This window comes from Zychaea mexicana (genome assembly GCF_025766255.1).
Source record: "Zychaea mexicana strain RSA 1403 chromosome Unknown BDB00scaffold_143, whole genome shotgun sequence".
Lineage (NCBI taxonomy): Eukaryota > Fungi > Mucoromycota > Mucoromycetes > Mucorales > Lichtheimiaceae > Zychaea > Zychaea mexicana.
In genome coordinates this window covers 14379-39948 of record NW_026516806.1, presented here as the reverse complement: position 1 = coordinate 39948, position 25570 = coordinate 14379, and the positions used below count along the sequence as shown (strand labels likewise).

The following is a 25570-nucleotide window of genomic DNA, read 5'->3' as shown; positions in this document are numbered from 1 at the left end:
TCCCCTCCCTCACTTCTTACACCTTCACTTCTCTCTTACTTCCCTTAATATTTTTTTACTTCGTCACCTCTCCTCACCAAACATCTTAATCCGGCTTGACTTTTTCCCTCTCTAGAAGGGTTTTTTCAGTTACAACACCACCTCCTATTATTATTTTTTTTGTCCTCAATCATCGCACCGCAAGAAAGCGACAAGAATGCTATAAGCGTATTGTCGTTAGCCTTCCAATAAAAACGTTAAGAGGCTACTTTATTGTATACGCATATATACTGTATAAATATCCTTGACACTGTTGTTGACAAGGGTCACCACAAAGTGTTTAATATAAATAGTATACTGTATACTATTTTCCAAAGTACATTTAATTTAACTAATATATGTGCCTGTTCTTGATGGAGATCCTGGTACATGACATAAAATGGAGCTTTGAGGGTACGAATAGCGCCAAAGCTATGGTGACCGCATCGAAAAGCATCAACCATTAGTAAAAATACATACAGGATGTAAAAGAACGAAAAAGGAGGGTGGGACAGACTGATTGTAAAGATCAGGTGGGAAAATGTCACTCGTGCATGAAGAGGAAAATATCGACAGCTTGAAGCAAAATTCGATTCTTTTTTTAGAATCAAGTAGCTCTCTCCTTTTTTGTTGAATGTATGACAGTAACATTGCTTCTATTGCATACAAGACTCTCAAGATGATGAAAGATATACTGTATTGTAACAGTATTTTATACGCTACAAATGCTATGATATACTGTAAGAGTTGTCTATTTTTATATCATGGTGTGTTTAAAGAAGTGCTATCACAGTTCTTTTTACACCAGGAAGAAAAGATCGATATACTGAAGGACAATAAGCGCTCCGAGGTTTACCATCGCCCTTCTCTTCTTACTGCATGTACGTATGTATTGTTTGCATAAAAATGACGTAGAAGCCTGCGTAAACTGCTGCATCTCTCACGTTTTATATAAAAGCTTTGCTTTTTGGCGTGTGAGAGAAACCAATTTACCTCCTTTCTTCTTCCTCTGCTATTACTACTTCTACTTTTTACCGCGTTAACAATAATGGTTTTCGGTCACTCATCTTCTTCTTCAGGCGGCGTCCTTACTGTCACCGTTTGTAAGTACAATCGTTTTCCTTCATGACCAAATGCTATAATGAAAAACGCTCGTACTAATGCATGTGCGCTGCATCTCCTTCTTGTAGGTGAAGGCAAGGACTTAAAGGATCAGGATGCCGTTGGAAAGGTAAGACCTTGGCAGCAATAATATCACAGCAGTAAACAAAGGTTGGAGTGACAATGAATGACAGAAATACTAAAAGAATTGTACACTTTCTGCTTTGTTATGTTCTAGAATGATCCCTATGTGTAAGTATATCTTACTGTTCGCTTTTTCACCCGTAATTTGGGATATCATACCCGTTGTAGTCAAACAAAAAGGCTAAAAATCCACTGCATGGACGCATGCTTTATTCTGTGGAGTATAGTGAAATGTGGCTTGATGAAGACTACAAGCAGCGTTCCAGCACCATTAACAACACCAACAACCCTGTATGGAATGAAACTTTCTCTTTCAATGTTCCCGCCGGTTCGCATGACAAGAAGCTCTACTTGAAGGTTCTTGACAAGGATTTGGTCTCGTCGAGCGACAAGATTGGGGATACCAAGGTTGACCTCAAGGACGTATACATGGGCAAACCATTTGAAGGCTGGTAAGTATTGAATAACATCATCTGGGTTGGACAGGAAAAGATTGTCAGCCTGTATGACTGTTAGTGTGTGTGGCTATACATGTTGCTGATTGACACGTCTGGCACTTATATAATAATAGGGTCAAGTTGCCAGCCAAACTTGGATTGTCCAGCCACGGTGAAATTCTCTTGAGGATGCACTTTGCGCCCAATTGAAAAAAAAATAACCTCTTGCCTACCCAAATTTGCAGTCAATAAACATGATGCACAAGCCCATTTTAAAACAAAAACATTGTGCATTGTTTGATGCATACATAGCATATGTGCATGTTGTGTGCAGATACGTCTCATTTGTAACAGTATGGTTTTCCAGTATTGGTGGTAGCTTTCTTCACCTGCTTTATTCTTCATGTGATTACCTTGAAGATGAAATACGCTTCCAAACTCTTTTTGATATGCATATTACGACGGTAGAACCTGTTCAGGCCGGGTAACCCTCAGGTCATATATGCACTACGACTTTTCCTGTGTATGACGTGGCTGAATAGATACCTGCCAAGATTTATTGCATAACGAATAGTACAGTAATGATCAAAAAGCTCTTCTCAAACGAGTTTCTCATTATGTTTTCTGCGACCCATTAGGCACTCACTCTCTTTGATCATGAGAGAACAATGTACACATTACTAATGTTATATATGTATATTTAGCAAGAAATTTAGTCGATGGTCCAATCAACATATTCAGCAACTAATTTAAATTCATAATAACAATTTATGCCCAACCAAGTAAAGTATTACATACACCTCTGCGTGCGATAATTTTTTCCGGTATGAGACAAGTGTCAAGTGAAGTGGTTACAAGTAAATCAAGATTTCCAAGAAAAGCAGGAATACAGTGATCGACTTGTGTAACTCTTACAGGGTCGGAAGGGGCATCCGCTATGACAAAAGTAGAAAATAAGGACGTTGTTGGCATGTCAAGGAATCCTGAGATATCGTTCGGAGTGGAAATGCAAGATCAAGTTTTCTGTGGCAATATAATGAATAGAGATGAAGTTCAAAAAAAGAAGGGTACAAAGAGGGGGGGGTGAAAAGTACAATGATGTTCAAAACTATAGGCTAATGTTTGACGCCACTAGCAGGGTCTCAATTCCATGCCTCTAGACTAACTGTACTTGGACAAGTACGGGGATAACCAATTCATTGGCTTGAGTTGAATTTTACATATGTTTATTGTTACAGGTTTCTATGTTTGTGTACAAAGGAACAGTTGGTTGCTGCATCATAGTAATACGGTTATGTAAACGCAAAGCTTTGCAGTGAATGGTATATTGAGGAAGGTGTGAAGGAGTGAAAGGCTATGAAAATGAGTGACGGAGACAGGACGATATGATTACTAAGCTATTTCGCGGTCCAAGGAGGTAAAACCTTGTTGCAGTTGCTGAAATTACACGGAAAAGGGAATAGAAGGTTGAAGATAAGTAAGGCATGACATACGCTAATGTTTTCATATCTTGTGCAATGCGAGTCCAAAAGCAGCTAACCTCAACCCCATTTTTGACCTGCGTCAGGTCATACAGAAAAGCCACAATGATAGCGCCAATCTCGGGAACCACGATCAGACCAACGTAGAGCGGCCAGCTCAACGTTTCTTCATCATCTAAATCATCTTGAGAAAATGCCATATTACCGACCAGGGCCATATAGTAGGAGAACCGGATCAAAGTGAGGATTCCCAGTGTTGCCAAAACGGGTATCAGTAAGCTTGGATTACTGCGGACGTTGGACAGATATGTTGTTGCTGCTGAGGAGGCTGCAGCGGCGATGCCAGTGCCGCAACGCTTGGTCGCATGAGCCAAGTACATAACAAGCCCCATGTAGACAAGCGTTAAAACGACGAAAAGTAAGGCTCCAACAAACTTTATCAACAATGCCGTATGTGTTTTTTCCACGTCCTCTTCGCCCCCATCCTCTTCCACTAGGTCTTGCTTGATGAGGAATATATCGCCAGCGATACAAATCACCATCACAAGAAAAGTTGTGATAGGTGCCAACAACGATAATACACGTGTGCCACTTCCGCCTCCCCGTAGCCCGACTTGTTGCCACACTTGTAGTAGCCGGAATAACGCCAAGATCATAAATGTCGAGCCGATCGTTTCCAAAATTAACGACGCGTGGAGCGGATAATCGCTTTTGATCCCTTCGCTTTTATCCCATACGATATCGAATACCTTGGCCACTGCCATCAACACTACATAATAGCAGGAATAAGTAGATGTATTGTTGATTCAGATCATATGTCATAGCATATCATGACGCTGTCCCGGTGCCGATGTATACTTACAGCCACTCGCACCCAAGTAAAAATACGGAAGAAAGAACTTGTGCCGTTTCGATTTATCAAATAAAAGGACTGCCCCAATACCGTAGAGGATTCTATTCGAGTAAGCTATACCAAGTCAGTACCAATCATGGAACATTGATACCCTGTTTGCTATGCGTAAACCGTTTTCTCTCTCTTCCCACACTTGTTATCCGTCATCCAAGCCAGATAGCCGGTCTCTCTATATGGGGAAGGTGCCTGTGTATATTCTCTTACCCTGATACTAAAACGACAATAAACTCAGGTGCTGTGAGAGAATGTATATGATCTGTTACACTCATGGTTTTTAAAATGAAAAAAGAAGAAAAAGAGGAAGCCGAGACCTTCGTTTGCATATTTTGACGGTTCTTTTATAGCAAGACGAACGACCGGGTTTCCATGCAAGTTTAGGGTCACGCTATGGTTCATATGATGTAGTGGCGACTGACAAAAGCCTCATTCTTATTAAATAAACAGCACCCAAAAATAGGAGCGAAGCTTTACTGCCGATTTTCAACCCTGATCCCATATTGGCCCACAGAGAAAAGCTTAGTACATACATGCTACGAAGGTAGATTGTGGTATCCAAAAATATACTTTTCTTCTTTTATTGTTGTTGTCGTTAGTTTACACCTGAAAAGGGACAATATTGCGTCGATTCGCTTCTTCCACAATCCATTTGGCCAAAGGTGCCGGTGCCTTGCGTATATCAGCCACAATAACCTGCTCTTGTGTCTCATCAGGCTCTTCCAACGTATTCAATTGTGACTCGAGCATTTTGGCGCCCATAAAATGGTTTTGGCGCCCACCGATTCGCTCCTGCAACAACTCCTTGGAACCCTTCAAATAAACAAAGGTGATTGATGCATATTCGGCTGGCACTTCGCGCATGATATCGCGATACACTTTGCGTAACGAAGAACAAGTCAGCACAACGGCCCGCTGTGTGTTGCTTGGATCTTGTGATTGTAAAGCCTCGGCCTTTTCCTTTAGGGTATCGCGGATCACCCGGAGCCAGGGCCACCGGTCATCGTCATTCAATGGCTCGCCTGATTTATGAAATGCACATTTAAGTTTTAAAGAGCCGTCCATACTTTTACTGTAATTGGCGCAATGACGTTGTAGGGAAGATTGGGGTTTACCTTTGCTCATTTTGTCGACGTTAGCCTGGGGATGCAGAGCGTCACCTTCGATATATTCACAGTGGAGCAGTTCTTGGATTTGTTCGGCAACCGAAGTTTTACCGCACCCGGCGGTACCCATAAGGATGAAGACGGGGACAGGACTTGAACTGTTCACCATGGTTTGCATATAGTATTGGGTAAAGGGCTATAGATGTGAATATATATAATACGATAATTAAATGGAAGAAGGGAATTGCTTTACATGGGTGCATCCGTCAAGTGAGCAAGCTCTTTTTATACTCTTTACGGAAAACTATTGAGCCCGCAACATCCCGCCTACCGAATCATCCCAGTTGCTCCTTTTGTTGGGGTGCTATGTGTTAGCAGAATACACTTCGCTCCTTTGTCGTTGTATCTAGTATAGACGCATCTGGAAGAAAAGAGAGATATCCTTTTCACCATAACGATTATTTGTAAGGTTATATATGCAATAGTTCGTCATTATAATGATGTTGTGCTTTATTGGTTTCCTACAATCGGAGAGTAAGCTTGGCGATGACAGGTCGTAGTATCGAACGGAAGCAATATGTATTACAACGATGATGGTAGCATTTTCAAAAGAAAGTTTTTCTAGAGAAGAAACCTTATCATCTATATCAGATATATAGGTTCTCACTGTATGTAGACCCATATGTAATCAATTTTCCAGACCCACTCAAGAAGTTCCCCACACAAACAAACATGCATCGCATTTTACTCCACATTTTTGTGTCTTTGTTTGCTTCATACCCCAGAGATGAGACGGGGTCGTCGGATTTGAAAAGGCTAAAATGCGGAGATAATGGTAAGGTTTGCTGCTGTTACTGCTGGCGGGCAAAAAAAATATACACTAAAAGCGGAGGAAGAGGTGGGATGATGATGCCGGTAATGGATAAGAACAACAAGGATGACGGGTGGTGGGGAACGGTCATGGTGATGAAGAGGGATGATCTATTGTACTACTGCATATCATGCGGAAGGACGGGAATAGTAATCGAGTAATGACTTTCCATTCCCTTTTTCTCGTAATCGTTCTGCTTCCTCACGCGCCTCGTGTTTCCGTCTTTGTGATTCTGCCTGCAAAATCGCTTTGACTTCAGCTCTACTCAAACACTCGTCCACATGTTGGTTGAAAGCAATATTGTCCAAGTGCAAAAATTGGTTGCAAATTGGACATGCCGCGGGTTCGATATAATCCTGTTCTTCCTGCTGTTCTTCTTGTACATCCCCACCTTCATGCTTCTGCCTTTTCGGTTCTCGGTCGTCGTCGCTGCCGTCTTCATTGATACCTGAATGCCGGTTATCATCATCACCATCACCGTCATAATCATCTGCTGGGGGAGCCGATGCAGCCCGTTTTGCTGGAACCTGCTCTGCCGTTTGGTCCACTCGCGAAAAGAACTAGATTAAGAAAAATGTGATTATGAGTATTTATATATATATATATACCGCAAGTTTGTGTACATTATATCAGAGCCTATCTTCTATGTACCTTTTTGACAGTTGTAGTATCATTTGTACTCTCCAGTGACGACAGTTTTACCCCCATCAATCGCAGACTGACCGGCATTTCTTTAGCAACTAACTACATTATGAAAGGAACGCGCAAGATCCGAGATTTAGTGTCGTTTTTCGAGCAATAGTACAATCTCACTGGGCTAGAGTACTAGCAAAAGATAAGTTCACTAACCTCTTTGGCAACACGTGCAATATCTGCTGCTCGATATACCGAATACGACAAAGTTTTCGCCCGTACTCTTACTTCAAATGATGTCAATTTGATCTTGATACCAACTGTTTTGCCCTATATACAAACACATTAATTAGAAGCTATTACTACAAGAGTACTCCTTGGAAGAGTAAGTGTACCTTGTATCGTTTCTCGGCCAAGTCTTTTTCAAGTAAGACAGCGAGTTCATCTACTTTATCGAATAATGCCTGCTTGCTAGATATTACGGCAAAGGTTCTAGGTATACATTTTCGTTTAAACGATCTAGAACAGGAAAACTCGTTGCAGTCTTTTTCATTACCTTTCAACACTCATACTCTTCTGAGATCTGGATGCTTTGACAGTAGTGGAGCCCATGCCAAGGAACGACTGTAAAATGCTTTTAAAACTAATTGGGCTCAAAAGTCTATATAAAACAGCTCGCCGTCTCTAATCAAGTAAGGCCGTTTTTATGAGAATGTTATTTCGAACCGTGTTTGTACGTCTCCATATCTTTCTTCTTCTCTTCCATACTTACATAAACATCACCACATGTTTCAACTCCCAGCGCAGCAAGAACACGCTCAGTGACCCGTCCAATACCAGGAATCTAATTTATCGTCAGGTTCATTTGAGCTATGCTTATTAGAGGTTATGAAAGCGAGAGGGGTTCTTTTAGTCTTACTGACCTTGCGAATACGCATCTTTTGAATAAAGTCATGGATGGCTTCACGATCATTAGGAAGATCAAACTGGCCATTAGGTTTGTTGATGTCACTGCAAATTTTCGAGAGCATTTTATTTGCTGCAACACCTACCAATACATATCAAATTATGTTAGAATTGCCTTCAAGAATAACAATGTTGATAATGAATAGTAAGAGAGTAAGACTGATGATATATGTTGGCATACCTGCACTAGCTGTCAGTTGGGTATTTTGAGATATCTCATCTCGGATTTGCTGTACAACTGCGGATGCTGTCATATTATGTTCGTTCATATACTATCGTACATAGAAAAACACGGATCACATTCATAAGTCTTTTTTTATCCATAACGAAACTTGATTTACACAGCATCTCGACTTCTCGCCTCTCACCGCAATTGCTTACATTGGTAAGGTTCAAATAGGCCTACCTCGTATTCAAATTTGAGCAATGTAACTGTTAAAACACCATCAACCACTTGAACACATCATCAAGACCAGCGAGAACAACACATACCTCATCGAGACTCATGGGTGAAAAGTTAGGATCATATTTCATAAATACATCCCGAACCTTGTTCGAGGCAGTACGATACCAGTCGTAATGAGGTTTGACAATCTTGAGGTGCGGACACAATTTGAGAGCAATAAATCCAGGCATAGCACTGCGTACACCGAATTTGCGAGCCTCATAATTGCTTGTACTGAGCATGGCCATACCACCAACAGCCATGGGCACTGTTTTCAATTCAGGTTGGTCCAGTTCTTCGACAGAAGCATAAAAGGCATCCATATCGACATGGCAGATATATTGGGTCAGATCTCGCTCATTTTCCAATTCGCGTATCTAGTGATATTATGGATAACTTTTTAGAGCCCTTGATTTTACCTTTTTTTTTATTGGGGCAACAAAGGGTGTGCATACCATGTTATCGACGACTTTTTCTTCGTGTGATAAATCAAGGTTTCGAATTGTCTCATATTTAGCCAACATGGCATCAATACGTTCTGTCAAGGCTTGATCTTTACGACGCTCATTTTCAAAAAATGCTGAACCCTGATTGCAAAAATGAATCAATTCTCTTCTTTCTTTATGCCAAGTCGTGTAATATAGAAAAAAAAGTATGATTCAGAATACCTTGGAGGCTTCATAAATGATTTGATTCACTCTGTCTTTATCGATTGATTCCATACCCGCCTAATAGAAGATGGTTTGCGAGAAGAATGTTTATATGTATATGTGTTTTAACTAACTTGATCGCAGCAGTAGCAGTAGTTTATGTTGTATGTATGTAAATTCTGGCAGACCTTCGTGGCAGCAAGTCCTGCTAATCGTGAGCGCAAAGTTTGACTTGATTGTTGACCATCGTTTTGTGCAGCAGCTTCTTCAGATCGTTCAATATCGTTGTTGCTAGTTTTGCGGATCGCGCTAGTCGAAGAAGAGGCTTCCAACGATTCCAAAAGCTCATCGATCGTTAGATCGTCGTCGAATTCGTCTGGTTGCGATAACTCATTCTGTAATAGAAGGTCGTCTTCATCATATATTCCATCGTCGTCTTCAAAATAACCAGACATTGGACTCTATGATCGTTGAACGATTAACGAGAATAAGCTGTGAGAAGGTTAAAGAAAAGAACAGAGACTGTGTGCGAGTGATCATCCGCAGCATATGAAATGCAGTGGGTTTGAATTTGAGGGTGTGGCGCCACACAATTGCTGATATGACAATAAAACCGCGGTCAGTATCTGTTGTAAATAATATGCCAGCTGCCGAAAACAGCTTCTTTTTTATTTGACAACCCTTTAGCCTTTAGCAAATAATGGCGACGACACGACCATTTACGCGACTTTTCCAACCACGCGTTTTCCAGCAAAACATTACACGACGATTCGCCACTCCATTCCGTTCCTATGCAACCACACAGAATCTAGAGAATATCTATGATATCGTTATTGTTGGTGGTGGCATTGCAGGAACTGCCCTGGCTTGTTCACTAGGTATTTTTTCCAGAGTTTCAAGAACGATTCTGTTTTTTTCATTTCCACCATTATTAACAAAATAAACTATGTTTTAAGCCGCCAATCCCACCATGCGCGATTATCGCGTCGCGCTTATTGAGGCAATGGACCTATCAAATACCAACAGCTGGACACCTATTCCAAACCAATATTCAAATCGTGTCGTATCACTGACACCTCATGCGCTTAAATACTTCTCCAGTAAGGTCTTAAAAAACACCCAGCATAGATTAATATATTCAGTTGTTATCAGAGATAATGAAGAAAAAGGGCTAACGCATATGTAACGCTATTGCATTTTTTATAATCAGAAATCGGCGTGACTGATCAACTGTATCGAGATCGTCTGTGCCCTTACAGCCGGATGCAAGTGTGGGATGGTGTCACAGATGCAAGGATCGAATTTGACACAGCCTTGCTGGAGCAGCTGGGCATCAACTTGGACGAAAAGGATACTGCCATCGCATATATGGTGGAAAACGTACACTTACAGCACGCCATCTTAAAGCATTTGGAGGCATGTCGTGGTGTCGGTGCTAGTGTGGATACTTTCCAGAAAGTTCGTGTAGAGGATATCAGTTTGGAGAAGAAAAATCCGGAACAACAGCAACAAGAAGAAGGGCTGGATCTGGCAGATTGGCCCGTGATTGAGTTAAATAATGGCATGTCGTTAAAAGCACGCCTTTTGGTATGTTAAAAAAGTGGATATAGAAATCGTGAAGAATGGCGGAAATAAACCTTTGGTGCGAGTAACTAACATGATCATTTTTCCAACTGATTGACAGGTAGGTGCAGATGGAATCAACAGCCCAGTACGGAGCTTTGCCAACATTGAATCTTTGGGATGGGACTACAATATGCATGGCGTCGTTGCTACATTCAAAGTGGACTCCTCACGACCATGTGATACATCCTTTCAACGCTTCTTACCCACTGGACCTATTGCCATGCTACCGGTATATACGCTGAACAGGCTTCTCTTTTTGTTTTCCCATTTGCGTCATTTTGCTAACTGGAAGAGTTTGTCTTCTTTTCCTTCCTGTATATATATGTATATATAGCTGGCAAATGGGTATGCATCTATGGTCTGGTCATCACCACCTCATATTGCCACTAAACTTAAGAAAATGCCAGCCGATGCATTCTGTACACTTGTCAACGCTGCCTTCCGGCTGTCACCCGCCGATCTCAAGTTCCTATACTCTCAACTCGATAAAGACACCTTTGAACCGACCGTCGATTTTCAATCCGAATTTGACTGGCGTCAAAAAGTAAACAAGCACGGCTTGAATGAAATGGAAGTCATTGAACGCGAATTGAGTTTCCCGCCTCTGGTTAAAAGTGTTGAAGAAAAAAGTCGGGCTAGTTTCCCGTTGCGTCTGCGAAACTCACAATCGTATTTTGCCAACCGTGTTGTACTTGTTGGGTAATCCTTCTTTCATGGCTACATATCTGAAATGACATTGAGAGAGAGAGAGAGAGAGATTAGAAGGTGATAAGATTTCTAACGTTTAAACGGCTTACCTTTTATTCGTTTTATTCGTGCTCTCTATGGATGAATCTGGATCGGATTGGCTATCTAGTGATGCGGCACATACGGTACATCCGTTGGCAGGTCAGGGTCTGAATCAGGGAATTTTAGACGTCGAGTGCCTTGCAGATGTTTTACAACAGGGTGCAGCAAATGGCCAAGATATTGGCAACATCCACCTATTGCGAGAGTATGCGTCAGTCCGGTACCTGCGCAACCTTGTCATGATCAGCGCATGCGATAAACTACACCGTCTCTACACAACTGATTTCGCACCTGTTACCTGGATACGGTCGTTAGGATTATCAGCTGTTAACAGCCTTGATTTTGTAAAGGTAAAGATGAATAGAATACATACCGGGATCAGCTTACTCACTTTAGTTCTCTCTTTAATGTGGTAGGCTGAAATCATGAAATATGCAATGGGTATTGAATATACCGGAACGCAGAGCGGACAGACACAAGAACAACAACAACAACAACAAAGCTCTTCGTAGCTTAGCATAATCGTTCATGATCATTGTCATATATAATATCAATATTAGACCTTACACTCAGTTGGATAACCAGTCTGTTTTATGCGAATCCATTTTTTTTTCAGGAGGCGCTCGCACTCACGGGGGCTGGGAGCGAAAAAAAGGAAAAGGCCAGATGATGTTGCGGAATCACAAAAACTATCTGGGAAAGAACGGACAGGTTGTTCTAAAGAAGAGCCCTCTTTCTAGTGCGAAATCCAGATATCCGTTCCCGAACAAATTATATCTACAATCTCATTATATCGTAGGCAAGACTACGCTTATTGACCCAGCAACTTGTTTTTCTATGATTCTCGGTGAGAAAAGGGAACGGGAAGCCCCCCTCTCTTTCCCCTCTCCCTGTGGTCCCTTGCAAGAAGGGATGCAGCAAGGCATCGCGCATATATTTTTTTTTCTTTGAAGAAACCGGACCGGAGCTCTATGACGCTATGTAACGTTGGTTGAAAACTCAGCGCGCCAAAAAGTTCGCTTGTTTCACTCGCGCCCAAGAAAAAAAAAAGACCTCTCTAGAAAACTTGTCCATAAAGCATAATGAGCCGAGACGACGAATACGACTATCTCTTCAAAGGTAAAGAAAAAGAAAGAAATTGGGAACGTGTGAAACGGAATGGTAAAGATGGAGAGAGGGGATTGTTCATGATGTTTCGTGTTTTAGTTGTACTTATTGGAGATTCCGGTGTCGGAAAGTATGTATCGTTTCGCCCGCCCTGTATATCTATCTTCTTTTCTTCACGCACCCTCTTTCTCTCATCAGAGTCACTGGTTCAAGGCTACTAACACCAGCTTTAAAAAATACTTGCTTGTTGCATATGAACCAAAAGGACCAACCTACTTGCAAGATTCACGAGAAACGAGTTTAATCTTGATTCCAAGAGTACCATTGGTGTTGAGTTCGCTACTCGAAGTGTCCAAGTAGATAACAAGACCGTCAAGGCCCAAATCTGGGACACAGGTAAGACTGAGAACGACTTGAAGCATAAGAGAGAGACGAAGAATACAAGACGTGCTTCTGCTCATCTGGAATGAATAATGGCTTTGCGCTTTTATTAGCTGGTCAGGAGCGTTACAGAGCTATCACTAGCGCGTAAGTTGGGAGAATGAGAAAATGATGCTGGGCTGTTTGGAGGAGTAGATCGAATGAAAGAGAGAACGAGCGACAGGAGAGATTGAGCTGCTCTGATACAGATGGCAACATCGTGTAGTTATTACCGTGGCGCTGTGGGAGCCCTCCTTGTGTACGATATTGCGAAATACGCCACCTATGAGAACGTTATGCGGTGGTTGAAGGAGCTGCGCGATCACGCCGACTCAAATATCGTTGTGATGCTTGTAGGCAACAAGAGCGATTTGAGACATTTGCGTGCTGTGCCTACGGAAGAGGCCAAGCAATTTGCAGGTTAGGGCGATTAGACATGGGGAAAACGAGCACATTAATTGCACTCATTATCTGTCGATATTCAAACGTGTCTCCTTGAACTGGTCTATTTATTACATGTTTATTAGCTGACAACGGCCTTTCCTTTATTGAGACATCTGCGCTGGACTCAAGCAACGTTGAGCTGGCCTTCCAACGCATCCTGACAGGTAAATTGTGTCCCTTGTACACGACAGCTGCCAACGAGAAAAAGAAGATAAAGTACTCACATCACAGACGACGACGTGTTATGCAGAGATTTACCGCATTGTTTCAAACAAGGCACTCGAGTCCTCGTCGGGCGGAACGATCCAGCCCACGGCGGGTGAAACCATCTCCGTATCCAGGGCACCCGATGAGCAGAAACAGGGCGGTTGCTGTTGAGGAACAAGCGTTCATTGGTCCTTCTCTCCCAGCACCCACTCTTTCGTAATCTGGGTGGGGAAAGATGCCACTCTTATAAACGTTGCATAGGGCAAACCTAAATGTTCTTTTTTTGTGTCAATCCCTTGGTCTGATTGTGTGGTGTCATGCAAGTAGCATCTTAATAATTGGGGGGGGGAGGCGGGGGCGGGTAACCAAGCACGTGAATTGAATTTCGAAGGTAGTTGAGCACGATCATTAAATAGTTAGCCTATTTCAGCATCTCACTAACACCACCATCGTCTCTCTTTTTCCTTCTCCTCAACCTCCCACACCTTCATATGCCACCACAGCCCGAGTCGACCACACCTCCATTACAACGCAGCAAAGCCAATTTATCAGAGATACTAGCGACATTAAAACCCTACATCCATGCTCTCGTTGTCTTCGCTCGCTTATTACAATGGAAGCCACTCGACAACAACCAAACGAACCCAATGGTCCTTGTAGTGCTGCTGTGGACAGCTCTATGCTTCCATCATAAACTGCTTCTGGGCATCGTGGCGCCTGTCCTCATTGTATCTGTTCTCCTCACCTCGTCTACTATGGCAACACCAGATACGTCAAAGACCCGACCACACGGCCGTCGACGCAGCACCGCCAGCAATAGTAGCGACAAAGAACAGACTCTCGAGAATGACGATCCCATTCTGTCTGAAATTACTCACGACTTGGCCGAACTTGCCAAATTACTCTCATTTGCTTTTGTCATTGACCACAACAATAAGAACGACGGTTACTCTGAAAACAATAACAAAAAGGGAAAATCCGATGCGGATCACCAAAGGACCCGGCAGCTTGCTGTTGGCGTCTGCTTGATGCTGTTTTGGCAGTGGATATTACACACTTCCCGACTTTATCACTTGGTATGGCTCACTGGATGCATGTTTCTGACCTGGTGGAGCCCTTGGGTCCATGCGCTACGACACATGATTTGCCATATAAGAAAAGCAATGACGACAATGACAACAACGACGCCATCATCGCTGACGACGTGCTCTGATGCAGCTTCTACGACCGCCGTCAAGCAAGAACTCGACCGACTGTATTGCTTCAGCATCTACGAGCACCAGCGGTGGTGGCTCCATCGTGGTTGGAGCAATTTCCTGCTCCCGCATGATCGCCCCGAATGGTAATATTCAATTTATCGCCCCATTTATTGGTCGATACATCTAGAAACCGCTCTGTCCGTTTCTCCTGATCAATAACCTTTATTTCTTTGTATATATGTAATATACTACTGTACTATACCAACTAGGTCGGACGAGTACCTGGAGCCTACGCCGTCGATCCATGCATTCAACCTGCCTCCCTCTAGTACGTCTAGCCACTGGGTCTGGGTCGATCCTTCTTGGAATACGGACAAGAGTGGCGTGGTTACAAAAGACGACGGTGGTTGGGAATATGGCAACTGGGATTGGAAAGCGTGGAGCAACAAGGCCACCGGACTCAGCGTGCTAACTCGACGACGTCGGTGGATTCGCTGTGCACGACGTGTGGAATGCACGAGTGACGCTGATGTGGAGTCAATTGCTGCAGGTGCTTCTGCAGCATCAACACAAAAGGCGGAAAGTGTAGCATCATCGCCGCTATCTTCTGGCTGCTCTTCTCCATCCTTGCTGTTCTCCCCTAAACCCCGACCGACTTCGTTGCTTACGCATAGGACATTGTCCTCCATCACCACCATCTCCTCTTCGACTTCTTCTTCCTTGTCGACATCATGTGATTCGCCTCTTTCAAGCCCTTTCCCACTCACAACGACAACCACTACTGCCACGGGAAAAGATTGTGGAACGCACTTTTGGCTACACAGATAAGAAGAGCCACTCACTCCAGTGGAAGGAAGCAGAGGTGTACATATTCGTTCTTTCTCTCTCTCTTTTTTTTTTCTTTTCGTTGTTCAGATACCCCCTTTCCTGTGCTTTTTCTTTTGTTGCAACTATTACTGTTTATTACCTTTCTTATTCTTACTACTACTACTACTACTACTACTTACTGATAATACTTACTCTGTCTTACTGTACTGATACACAATACATATGTGAATGTATTCTCTTTCTCTATTCAATTTTGATTTTGGAGGGAAAAATAAAAACTTGCTACATTTGCTTTTCAAGTGCCAATAAGTTTTGTAATCTGTGCTCTGCAAAACTTTATTGTGGAGCAAGTGGATTCCCAAAATGCAATACACGACGTAGGTGAGAGAGCACACACACCGCATGTATAACTTGGCTGTAGTTATGCAAGCGAAGTGAGGTGCACCGGGAATACATGTGATATGTGGCAAACTAAAAAGACACCCTTTGCACTACCAACCGAGTGCCAAAAGGACATGTGATCTCTTATTATTGGTGAATTCTGACGCGCATTAATTAAGTAGACAGTTTGGTTTAAATTTTTTTACATATACTTTGAATGGAGACTGCTAAACAATAAAATATTTCAAAAATAATGGAGCGTTTAAGTAGCAGCAGGCATGCTATGGGCATGCATACAGCGGTCTCTTTTATTAAGGATTTCTTTTGGGAGCGAAAAGCGAGGAGGCAGCGAAATAATGTGTCAATTGAGAAACGAGAGCATATCGCTATGTATGCAAATACTACATGCTTGTAATGCTTGTTTGACCCAAGAAAGAAGAATCGGCTTTATGCAAGAAGACGTGCTTGAGGAGACCCACTTGACCGATCTCTGCATGATTTTCTCTTGCTGTTACTTTCAATAAGTCATTTATTCATTATTATATCATATCCATTATACATGGGAGATAATGTTAAAATGCAATAGTGTTTCCTGTTCCATTATAATACGTACGCATATTAGTAGCTTTTTAATAATTAAAATATATATATACACCTGAAGCGGGAGTAACTTATACACATTTGGAACATAAACAAAGTAACCCACCGGCACACCCATACTGTATTTATTTTACAGCATAACATGTATGTACTAGCTCTCTTTTATGTTGCGGGTGCTTCATAAATACATCTTTGAAAATATTGGTTTGGAAATTAGCTGCAATAAAACATTGAGGTATCTTGAAAATCCGGAATTTTTAATGCCTACGAGACGAAGTTGTTTTTTCGAATCATAGCTGTAGCATCAAAAGAAAGGAAGTAATTTAAAATGAGCAGAGTGTGAGGTGGAGCAAATTCCTGCTTTGATATATCAACTCATATTTTATGAAATCATGCCACAGCACGCCGGTTGTATCCTTATGAATACGCCCACAATAGCACTTACCCATATTTGGCCCTGCGTCAGTAACGGAGCACGTTCGTCTCATCATCACGCTGATATATACGATCAAAGTTGACGAGACGAGAGAAACCCCAATTGTCTTCTTCTGAGGTAAACCTATGACGAACAGCTAATAAAGCAAATAAGAGTTGAGATACAGATATAAATGATGTCGATGTAGCGAAGGAACTTGAAGAGCAGTATCCATTACCATAGCTTACATACAGTAGTGGGTGTGTAAGCCGATCATTAACCTAACACAATAAATAGATGCAGTGGGGCTAATTAGTATATTTGGCAATACAAACAGTACGTATAATATGAAAATGTTGACACTCATTTTTTACCTTAAACCTTCTCCAATATATCTCGCGCCAGCTGCAGATGCAGTACAGACGGAAGTTGGTCAATTACGCTTCGTTTACCAAACACATGATTCGATAGAGCCTCAGAAAGATCCAAAAATCCATCGACGTCAAGGGCAATATGTAGGTGAAACAATACATGGTTATCCTAGCACATTATATACCCGGTAAAAAAAATATAACTATCATACTAACCACATTCACATTGACCGCTTGCATAGCGAACACCACAAACTCTTCGATAAAGACTTGATATTTCAGTATTCTGTGGTTTTCGTTGCCCTCATTTGAGAAGGAGGAGCCAGTGATAGAGTATTAATATATTTATCCTGGCTTATTCCGCGTGCTAAGGCACTTTGAAGGGCTTGCTTCAATTCAATAACATCTTGTTGCATAAACATTCAAATGAAGTCCGGCCAAATGACTTGGTTAGATGGTAGGTGTCTAGTAGATATCATTTAGTTTTCATATACTCACATAGTAGTAACAGCAATTTATAAACAACCTCACTATCATATAATGCATTTTTGTGTTGCTGTCTACTAATTGTAGTATGACAACGTGTGCAGTGGCCATCACAGCAGTCGTATTTCTTATCTACTGCTTTAGCGGAGGATTGCAAGTGAAAGAAAAATTCTTGTAGTTCTGCGGGATGCTGTATGATAGCTATGAAACTCTATGAGCATCCGCGGTATTTTATGACTTTCACCACTGCTCGTCTTAATTGTCTAGAAGCGTTACCACCGCCCGCCAACGCATTTCTATGTATCGTTACCGCTTTAGCTTGCTTCTCTCCGTGTATTACTGGTGCTAGTGTATTTGATGACAGCGATATTTACAGATCTTCTTTTGCCCTTCCGTATATCCGTCACCGCAGTTGTTATGATCAGGCTGAATTTAATGTATATATTTAAACACGGTTGTTTGTTTTTGCTATACGATGTCATAGAAGAGGGACGCCATCGTACGCCTCTTGAAAATATTAGCTGGCGTCATTAAGTGTACACGACAAGAAAAAAAGGGTACAAAAATGTATCTGTACTAGAATTTACGTTAATAGTGGTGATCAGCAATGCAATAATATAATTCAGTATGCATTGAAGTCTTGGAAGAATGAGTTTATTTACTGTTTACTTAGTGTAATGTAACAAGATACCGGCTAATATAAGGGATATTATGTATATACTGTAGTATAAGAGTGCTGTTGTCGTTTTCTAATAAGTTTAATGAATATTTCTCCAATAAAAGGATGATGAATGTAAGGCATATGTTAGAGATATAGAAGTTTAAGCATAGCCTAATGTAAGAAATATACGGACTTGATATGATAGCTTGTGTTGTTGCAGTAATGTGAGTTTGTCAAGAGATTTTAGCATTGTAGTTTTGAGTCGTATGGTTGTGAGTTTTGTACATCAATAGCAAACGGTTGATGTTGCTTATATGCTCCAAAAGTAAGCCTTCGTGATATTCTTTTTGAAACTTTACGATGCAGTTGAGAGCTTTGTTGCTGCTCTAAGCTATTTGGATCAAAGTTGCTGCTAAGAGCACTGCTGAACCCACTTGCACTGCCGATGGGATCCAAGCTGAGATTGTTGCAGTCGCCTTGTTGTGTTTGATGCTCATGCGGATGCCTTTGTTGTTGTTGGTAATCGAAATCACCCCATGACGTCGTGGAAGCGACACCACTATCCCTATAATCGTTTTCTCTCCGACAAAATGAGGATATACTTCTTAATGATCGTATGGTAGGTACACGGCGGAAGAAGCGAGATGATCGTTGACTCAAAGCTCCTGATTCACCGCCGAAAAGGCGCGATCGTCTGCTAACGCGCCGTAGCGATCCCATGCCAATAGTATATCCGAGTGCCTATCAGACAGCAAGTTTGTTCCTCATGGTAATTAGATATGCAACGATCAAACGATGGCTAGCATCTCGGTTATATCACTCATTTTTACCTGAACCCAATTAGAATGTGTATCCAGGCTCATGCATTGAACTTTAATTTCTCGATCTTCAGCTCGAAAAACCAAGACAGGTATCTGTTTTTCATCCTTGGGGATTTCGACAACAAATGACTTGATACGCGCTATAGTTCAGTGATAGTAGTTAGTATACATGATGTTTCTCTACTTCATTCTCTCGCCCCCTTCCTTCCGCTACAAGTCGTGTTACTTCATTGAATGAATACAAATGATAATGATAATATATTACCGCTTTTAGGAGATTCTGATGTGGCACGGTTCTTCCAATACAAAGTTCTGGCACCTGGCTCTAACCAAACAAAACGAAGGTGACGTCGCTCGGTGGAGAAGCCTACCCGCGTGGTCTTATTGCGTGTGAACTTCCACATCCAGTCTCCTGTTGCAAGAACCTTTTTGTGCTTGAGACGGATACCATCGGTTACTAATAGCTGGTTTTCGTCGACGCGGAGGAGTGATGATGAAGACATAGCAGATAAAGTGCGACGAAGTCTCACGCTGGTTGATAAACTGCGGCGCATTATCTTGCCGCAGTGTTGATTGTCGTTGTCGTTATATTCGACTCGCTGATGTTGCTGCCTCCGTTCTTCATCGGCGATCGTATCTAAATTTGACACCGGAGGGAGCTCTGTAAATGTCCATGTGTGTGGCCTATCTTGCTGGTGCTGACATTGTTTTTTTACGATGCATACGCCGTAATCTTCGTCATCCAATTGATGCTTTTGCTGCTCGCGAGTTATCACACAGTCAATGGCAGTTCTCTCTTCATGCTCTTTCTTTTGTTGACAACGTGTCGAGATATCGTCGATGTTTCTTGCAGTCGGGTCAGAGGTGTAGCTGCTGGCATCATCATCATCGTAGTCCTCGATACCGTCGCCGATGTTCCGTACATGCTCGTCGACCAGCTTTTTAGTAATTTGATATCGCTTGTCCTGCTCCTTATCTTTGTTTGATGAGCTCAAACTAGTCTCAACAATCGTAGGCTGTGGGGAGGTTGATAACAGAGCGGCTGCCTCCTTTCGTCGCTGCTGAACCATTTCATTGAGCTGTGACATTTGCTCACTGTTGTCGCTATCTTCACGGGACCATGAGTCTTGAACAGCTTTTAAAAGCTCCAACTCTTGGTTTACGAGTGTTTGCTGCCGGATCATACGTGCCTGGTCCATGTGCGAACGTGCTAGCGCTTGGTTTAGTGCCTGGTTTTGTTCCATTTGCTCTTGTCGGCTGACTTCAAGATTCCATATTTCGGCATTTAATCGTTCTATTAGGAAGGAGTTACAGTTGTAATGTCAACAAAAAACGTATTTTCTCTTTGTCCCTTCTCTTTGCCATATATGTATGTAGTGATAATAGTGATGGAACTTGCCTTCAGTTTCACATTTAGACCGTAAGCGATCCGCTAACAAGTCAAGATTTCGTTGTATATCCAGTTTTTCCAACCTTAATGCTGATATGGTTTGTTCCTGGCTCTGTATGGTTTGTTGCATAGTGCGGATTTTCGATAAGAGATTATGACTAATTTCCGTGGCGAGATTGATATCAATTTTGTATCTATTGGCATGTTTTTTCTCGACTGTCGTTGTGTTCGATGTGGCAGTTGAACCAGATGTTGCTGCTGATGTACTAAGAAGTGGCAAACTATTCGTCATAATGGGTTTTCGTGGCACCGTCATAGAATTGTCGCCATCTTCATTTGTAGTAGCATCAGGACGTAGCGGTAAATATTTTTGTTGATGGTGGGAATCGTAAAATGTCATAATAACATCAAACAGTGCAAAGAAAAAAAAATCAAGGAAATGGAGAAATAAAAGAAACCAGTGGAATAGGAAAGCATCATAATATTCTATATAAAGGATTATGCAAATGACCAAATACAGCAGCAAGCATATGATAACCAACACCTAGCAAGCTCTAGTGCGAGGAAAGAAGATGTAGAGATACGATGGGGAGTGGTCCCCTTTTCCTTATATTTAGGGACATTTAATATAACCGCGTATGCATCCCATCAACGGGGTCTTCACCCTCTTGTTTTAATCTTTCAGCGAACGACTTTTCGGCGTTTCCTTCATCATCTTTTATTGACACATACTATCTGGCAATTATCAGACAGTGAGAAATGTAGGTCAACGATATAAAAAGATAAAATAAGCTCTAAGTAGTATCGTATCTATATATTCTGTACCAGGCACGAAACATATGGCAAACTGCGGATTGAGTATATGAAGCTTTTTAAAGTGATGACATGAAGCATCATCATTCAAATACAAACTGAAATCTTGCAGTGTCATGCATATGTGATTATGCATGCCTGGAGATGGTACTCGTGAACATGTTGTAAATTTTACCTTTTTCCACCGCAACGTGGCTTGAAATGTAATTTGAAATACTGTCTATTGGAGGGATTCAAAGCAAAAACTTTGTTTCCCGTAAATTTTTAATGCGAACTGCTAAGGTTGTTTTCTCTTTCTCTATGGCCGGTTCCTTTCCGAATTTTAACGGTAAAGAAAGCATGCATTTAAGACATTACCGATGCTCTTCTTGCATGCATAAATTTACGTAAACCATCAAGGAATTGATGATAGGTAGTTATCATAGGTTGGTAAAAGAGAGTGTGTGTACAGCGCTTAAGCACGGACCAGTTACTATATTCACGCACTCTATATCAATTACACTCTGGAAGCAAATCCAATGGCAAAGAATATTTTAAAAACTTGGCGAACATATACCACCTTAGACCATAGTAACCGATGATTCAAAACTTTGTATAAGATATGCTTACAATAAGTGTGGTGATATATGAATGAGCTTCATCGCTTACAAGTTCGGCTCTGCAGTCAATCGTGATGCCTTGCATTGAAGTGTTAGCGGATTGTTTTGCCACGGAGAACAATAAATTGTTCTTAAAAAAACTGATCAATTTCAAATTCTGCTCAAATCGCACAGATATAACTACTACGTATCATAAGCATTTTCACGTACAGTAAGGGACATGGTAACGCTTTTCAAAAAAAGGGGGTCAGTGAAAGGCAGTTTCTCCGAAATTTTATAATAGCTGTAAAGGATCATGCCTGCTAACAAAATAAAAATTCGGCATTTACATTTTGCTTTCGTCCTCCGTCTCTTCCAACACATACCCTCGACGCTTGCTCTAGCACTATGGATTTATTTCGAATAACACGAACTACTTGGGCTCCTGCCGATATATTTGAATCATATGTCATTTGCTATCGGAATCAAAGCATAGGCGTGCGGCTACGTCAGATGAAAATGTATCCGCAACCATTGAGTGGACTGTGACAAGTGCTGTTCTGTACGAAAAGAAAGACGAGTAAAACGCGTTTGCGTTTGATATCATAGTGAGCCAACGCTCCTTTTATATATGCGCTTTGCAGTGTGGTTTCTCGGGGAAACTCTTGTATTGCTACTTACCAATCAAAAATTTAAAAACGATACAAAGATGTTTTAGCGCAACCATCCATCGGTTGCCCTGGGAACCAAAAGCGTGTAGCGGGACAGACACGATCCTTCCAATAGGGGGTTTCACGCTTGGGATAATTTGATGCGGCAAAGTCATAATCACGGATAAACTTTCAACATGAGCTGTTACGCGTTTCGCGTCAACGTTACTTAAATTTTGCACGTTTCTGTTACCTTATTTCACACACTACGTTATTACCTTCCACCTTCCAATGTCAAAAATCAGTCAACGACAAAGGACATTACGTGAAATTAATAAGCTCATCCAGAAAAGCATGCAACGACAGCTGCTTTGCAACGACGAAAGCGAATTGCTCCAAGAAGAAGAAGATTGCGATGAGCTTCTTGACATTTACGTTGGCATCAGCAGCCATCGATACCTCAATCCTCGCGGTCACGTTCCAAAACTGCAAGACGAATCAAGGGAACGATTATTGGAGCAGGCTGCACCCAGTCCGGAGCCACAGAATGAGGAGGTGAACAGCATTGCTTCCAGCAGGGTAGAAAGCGGCTCTGACAATGACGACGACGACGACGATAATGTGCCACGCGGCAGAAACTTTACTGCCGTTTACTCGGTCAATGAAGCCAAACGACGCAAGTTAGAGTCGAAAAATCTCAAGCTCGAGCATGAGAGACTGCAATTGGAGAAGGCGCGATTGGCAGAACAGAAACGTGCGTCCCAGGCACAAGAACAGCAGACTTACGCTAGTGACAGAACCAAGTTTTTCATTGAGCTGTTGAAACTTGGAAAGACTACTGACGAAGCCAAACAGATAATTGAAAATGTATACGAGTAGTCACTGGCATTTTATGTATAAACAAAAGTTTATTGTCTAGATGTAAAATCAACTACAATGTTTTTCAGGAGGTCTCTTTTCCCTTCTGCGTCTGAAAGCTGTGATGATGTGCTATGCTCATTGCTTCCATTATCGTTTTCAGTGTCCGGATCCCATTTATCATTGCGTCGGAAGAGATAGTTATGGAGAAGACATGTTGCAACGATTATATTGTTTAGCTTTTCGAATTCGTCCTTGGATCTCAGTTGCAATGGGACATTCTTCAAAAAGCGCCACCTTCCTTTCAATATACCAATCGTATTTTCAACAGCCACCCTACCTGATGCATGCTGGAAGTTGAACGTTTCGTAATCCTTGTGCAGTCGGGCTGTTGGACTGCGGTATGGGGTGATCAGACGCGTCGTAAGCCCATATCCAGAATCACCAATTAAATATTCGTTTCCTGAAAAATGGGCATCAGGAAACAGTCCTGGAAGAGATTGGCTGCTAAATACGCTTGCGTCGCTCATAGAACCAGGGCATCCGCAACAGATGGATCGGATATAGCGGTTATCATCACATATGATCTGAAGATTCATGGAGTAGCGTGATTTGCGGTTGAAGTAAACTTCGCCTTGTTCTTTGGGTCTTTGAGCAAAGTTGATATGAGTGCCATCGACAAAACCGACACACCAGGGGAAGCCGGTCTTGGATTCTATGCGCGCAGCAATCGACTTGCGTTCTTCTTCAACAGGCCAAGACAAAAATCAGTCAACATCAACTTCTTGATCACCCCAGTCACGCGATAGAAACATTTGCTGACAAAGCCTGTAGACATACCCCATTCCGTTCCGCCTGACCACTTCTCAAAGTTTTCGCGAATAGTAAGCCGGTTGACCATTACTTCGCATACTTCATTTGGGGTGTGATCTCGGCTGACCTATTGTAGACAAAAAAATATCAAAAATTAACTTTAATTCAATCAAGTGAAAGCTAACATTAGTAACTTTTCCCCTACAATTGAAGTCGCATTATGGATCATGGTGGTTGCAATTATGGTGTGTTCGTTTGTCATGTTGAGCAGATAGGAGTAAAGTTTATTTCACCGCGGCTAACGCGTGTAGTTCCATCCCAGAATTCGCAAGTCACAAGCGCACGAAAGGCGCTCTGAGATTTTGGATGCCGAAGAACATGACATGTCAATATTTGTGCCGCATAACTGAACCAGTGGTGTGCCGAGCACATATGGCACTACTGTAAGAGGGTGGCAGTGGCATGAGTGAATAATCGGACGAGACACAAGTAGCATGAAGCATGTCAAATATTGTTTGTATTCCTAAAGTTCATTCTAACCCAACCTCGGCTTGTGCAAATTTTTAAAAGGCTTGGTCTCAAAATCAGAAGTCTGAGTGTATTAGTAGAAGAAACGAAAAAATACTAAGCATATATACAGAACTACACATCACATTCTCTACTATTAGAACAAAAAAAAAGATTGCGACGAACCGATCCTTAGCTTCCAAATTAGGAAGGTCTAAAGGAAAGAATGAAAATGATGCCCCAGCTTTTTGTCTCGCTACAACGGAAATGGAACTGTGTTGGTTGAAGAAGAGTACTATGTATCTTTATGATTGGGATGCCATCATCTAGACGTGTGTCAAAATGGGCGAAAAGAGGTTTTCCAGTATGATCAACCGCTGCAATAGCTGCTTCCGGAAAGTATTGTGTATGACCCTAAATTCAATTTCACCTAAATGCAAGGCTACATCAACACGACCTGATGAACTACCGTTCATTGCTATCTCGGAGGTCAACTTGTCAAATTTCTCACATTCCTAGTTCCGAATTAGCTGATGTGGGAGCAGTTTGCATGCGAAAGCGCACCCGATGTGATCCCCGCTATACTAGGTGTACATTTAATACATAGTCACGGCCTACTCCGCGGCAGCTGAGGAGGATTGTACACAAGGAAATTCTTCATGGTACCATCTGTTGAGTGTTTGTTCCATGTGTTTACTATACTACCATTATATGGCACGTACGGGTTCACGATAATACAGCTTACTTGATGATATATTGGATGGGTCAATCAAAACACATAACACGCTATTTGCAATATGTACTAGTTGGTATTTCTGTGCACATCATATTAAAAGTGCAGTGGTGC

At 41.9% G+C, this 25570-nt stretch overlaps 9 protein-coding genes across 9 annotated transcripts; 5 read left to right on the top strand and 4 right to left on the bottom strand.

The window, feature by feature from the left end:
- Positions 1 to 972: 972 nt before the first annotated feature.
- BDB00DRAFT_854520 (C2 domain-containing protein) lies at positions 973 to 2020 on the top strand. Its single transcript, XM_053125684.1, has 5 exons — positions 973 to 1121; positions 1209 to 1249; positions 1358 to 1371; positions 1491 to 1715; positions 1835 to 2020. The coding sequence occupies exons 1-5, from the start codon at positions 1067 to 1069 to the stop codon at positions 1908 to 1910; spliced, it is 411 nt and encodes a 136-aa protein (XP_052973601.1). The 5' UTR covers positions 973 to 1066; the 3' UTR covers positions 1911 to 2020.
- An 821-nt stretch (positions 2021 to 2841) lies between these two features.
- Positions 2842 to 4302, bottom strand: BDB00DRAFT_127944 (uncharacterized protein). The gene is made up of 2 exons (XM_053116179.1): positions 4299 to 4302; positions 2842 to 4135 (listed from the first exon to the last, which is right to left on the bottom strand). Exon 2 carries the CDS (start codon positions 3943 to 3945, stop codon positions 3055 to 3057), a length of 891 nt encoding a protein of 296 aa, XP_052973600.1. The 5' UTR covers positions 3946 to 4135; positions 4299 to 4302; the 3' UTR covers positions 2842 to 3054.
- Positions 4303 to 4688: 386 nt separating this feature from the next.
- On the bottom strand, positions 4689 to 5363 carry BDB00DRAFT_774636 (shikimate kinase; the record flags this gene model as incomplete). Its single annotated transcript, XM_053120174.1, has 2 exons — positions 4689 to 5110; positions 5204 to 5363. The coding sequence occupies 2 exons, from the start codon at positions 5361 to 5363 to the stop codon at positions 4689 to 4691; spliced, it is 582 nt and encodes a 193-aa protein (XP_052973599.1).
- Positions 5364 to 6034: 671 nt separating this feature from the next.
- On the bottom strand, positions 6035 to 9319 carry BDB00DRAFT_127855 (uncharacterized protein). Its single transcript, XM_053116178.1, has 13 exons — positions 8948 to 9319; positions 8778 to 8837; positions 8565 to 8696; positions 8157 to 8486; positions 8046 to 8066; positions 7846 to 7936; positions 7622 to 7746; positions 7471 to 7542; positions 7255 to 7382; positions 7094 to 7190; positions 6915 to 7028; positions 6717 to 6809; positions 6035 to 6625 (listed from the first exon to the last, which is right to left on the bottom strand). Exons 1-13 carry the CDS (start codon positions 9212 to 9214, stop codon positions 6194 to 6196), a joined length of 1962 nt encoding a protein of 653 aa, XP_052973598.1. The 5' UTR covers positions 9215 to 9319; the 3' UTR covers positions 6035 to 6193.
- A 91-nt stretch (positions 9320 to 9410) lies between these two features.
- Positions 9411 to 11736, top strand: BDB00DRAFT_854504 (uncharacterized protein). Its single transcript, XM_053125683.1, has 7 exons — positions 9411 to 9637; positions 9716 to 9859; positions 9970 to 10346; positions 10444 to 10614; positions 10720 to 11084; positions 11242 to 11524; positions 11591 to 11736. Exons 1-7 carry the CDS (start codon positions 9460 to 9462, stop codon positions 11684 to 11686), a joined length of 1614 nt encoding a protein of 537 aa, XP_052973597.1. The 5' UTR covers positions 9411 to 9459; the 3' UTR covers positions 11687 to 11736.
- A 534-nt stretch (positions 11737 to 12270) lies between these two features.
- BDB00DRAFT_854498 (putative ras GTPase Rab11) lies at positions 12271 to 13925 on the top strand. Its single transcript, XM_053125682.1, has 7 exons — positions 12271 to 12411; positions 12547 to 12677; positions 12776 to 12809; positions 12928 to 13121; positions 13229 to 13309; positions 13396 to 13743; positions 13856 to 13925. Exons 1-6 carry the CDS (start codon positions 12362 to 12364, stop codon positions 13521 to 13523), a joined length of 618 nt encoding a protein of 205 aa, XP_052973596.1. The 5' UTR covers positions 12271 to 12361; the 3' UTR covers positions 13524 to 13743; positions 13856 to 13925.
- On the top strand, positions 13687 to 15510 carry BDB00DRAFT_854492 (integral peroxisomal membrane peroxin-domain-containing protein). Its single transcript, XM_053125681.1, has 2 exons — positions 13687 to 14694; positions 14821 to 15510. The coding sequence occupies exons 1-2, from the start codon at positions 13844 to 13846 to the stop codon at positions 15377 to 15379; spliced, it is 1410 nt and encodes a 469-aa protein (XP_052973595.1). The 5' UTR covers positions 13687 to 13843; the 3' UTR covers positions 15380 to 15510.
- A 2961-nt stretch (positions 15511 to 18471) lies between these two features.
- BDB00DRAFT_933550 (uncharacterized protein) lies at positions 18472 to 20904 on the bottom strand (the record flags this gene model as incomplete). Its single annotated transcript, XM_053129122.1, has 4 exons — positions 18472 to 19034; positions 19124 to 19254; positions 19380 to 20408; positions 20664 to 20904. 4 exons carry the CDS (start codon positions 20902 to 20904, stop codon positions 18537 to 18539), a joined length of 1899 nt encoding a protein of 632 aa, XP_052973594.1. The 3' UTR covers positions 18472 to 18536.
- A 1932-nt stretch (positions 20905 to 22836) lies between these two features.
- Positions 22837 to 23424, top strand: BDB00DRAFT_878649 (uncharacterized protein; the record flags this gene model as incomplete). Its single annotated transcript, XM_053127761.1, has 1 exon — positions 22837 to 23424. One exon carries the CDS (start codon positions 22837 to 22839, stop codon positions 23422 to 23424), a length of 588 nt encoding a protein of 195 aa, XP_052973593.1.
- Between the last annotated feature and the right edge of the window lie 2146 nt (positions 23425 to 25570).

Excerpts from the sequence above, each read along its gene's own strand:
- BDB00DRAFT_854504 (XM_053125683.1), top strand. The coding sequence starts at position 9,460 with ATGGCGACGACACGACCATTTACGCGACTTTTCCAACCACGCGTTTTC. Across the intron at positions 9,638-9,715 it reads TGCCCTGGCTTGTTCACTAG|CCGCCAATCCCACCATGCGC; the intron begins GTATTTTTTCCA and ends CTATGTTTTAAG. Across the intron at positions 10,347-10,443 it reads CGTTAAAAGCACGCCTTTTG|GTAGGTGCAGATGGAATCAA; the intron begins GTATGTTAAAAA and ends ACTGATTGACAG.
- BDB00DRAFT_127855 (XM_053116178.1), bottom strand. The coding sequence starts at position 9,214 with ATGTCTGGTTATTTTGAAGACGACGATGGAATATATGATGAAGACGAC. Across the intron at positions 8,487-8,564 it reads AAAAAGTCGTCGATAACATG|ATACGCGAATTGGAAAATGA; the intron begins GTATGCACACCC and ends TAATATCACTAG. Across the intron at positions 6,810-6,914 it reads TTGCACGTGTTGCCAAAGAG|TTAGTTGCTAAAGAAATGCC; the intron begins GTTAGTGAACTT and ends TTCATAATGTAG.
- BDB00DRAFT_854520 (XM_053125684.1), top strand. The coding sequence starts at position 1,067 with ATGGTTTTCGGTCACTCATCTTCTTCTTCAGGCGGCGTCCTTACTGTC. Across the intron at positions 1,122-1,208 it reads CGTCCTTACTGTCACCGTTT|GTGAAGGCAAGGACTTAAAG; the intron begins GTAAGTACAATC and ends TCCTTCTTGTAG. Across the intron at positions 1,716-1,834 it reads GGCAAACCATTTGAAGGCTG|GGTCAAGTTGCCAGCCAAAC; the intron begins GTAAGTATTGAA and ends ATATAATAATAG.
- BDB00DRAFT_127944 (XM_053116179.1), bottom strand. The coding sequence starts at position 3,945 with ATGGCAGTGGCCAAGGTATTCGATATCGTATGGGATAAAAGCGAAGGG.
- BDB00DRAFT_854498 (XM_053125682.1), top strand. The coding sequence starts at position 12,362 with ATGATGTTTCGTGTTTTAGTTGTACTTATTGGAGATTCCGGTGTCGGA. Across the intron at positions 12,810-12,927 it reads TACAGAGCTATCACTAGCGC|TTATTACCGTGGCGCTGTGG; the intron begins GTAAGTTGGGAG and ends AACATCGTGTAG. Across the intron at positions 13,122-13,228 it reads AGAGGCCAAGCAATTTGCAG|CTGACAACGGCCTTTCCTTT; the intron begins GTTAGGGCGATT and ends CATGTTTATTAG.
- BDB00DRAFT_854492 (XM_053125681.1), top strand. The coding sequence starts at position 13,844 with ATGCCACCACAGCCCGAGTCGACCACACCTCCATTACAACGCAGCAAA. Across the intron at positions 14,695-14,820 it reads CCGCATGATCGCCCCGAATG|GTCGGACGAGTACCTGGAGC; the intron begins GTAATATTCAAT and ends TATACCAACTAG.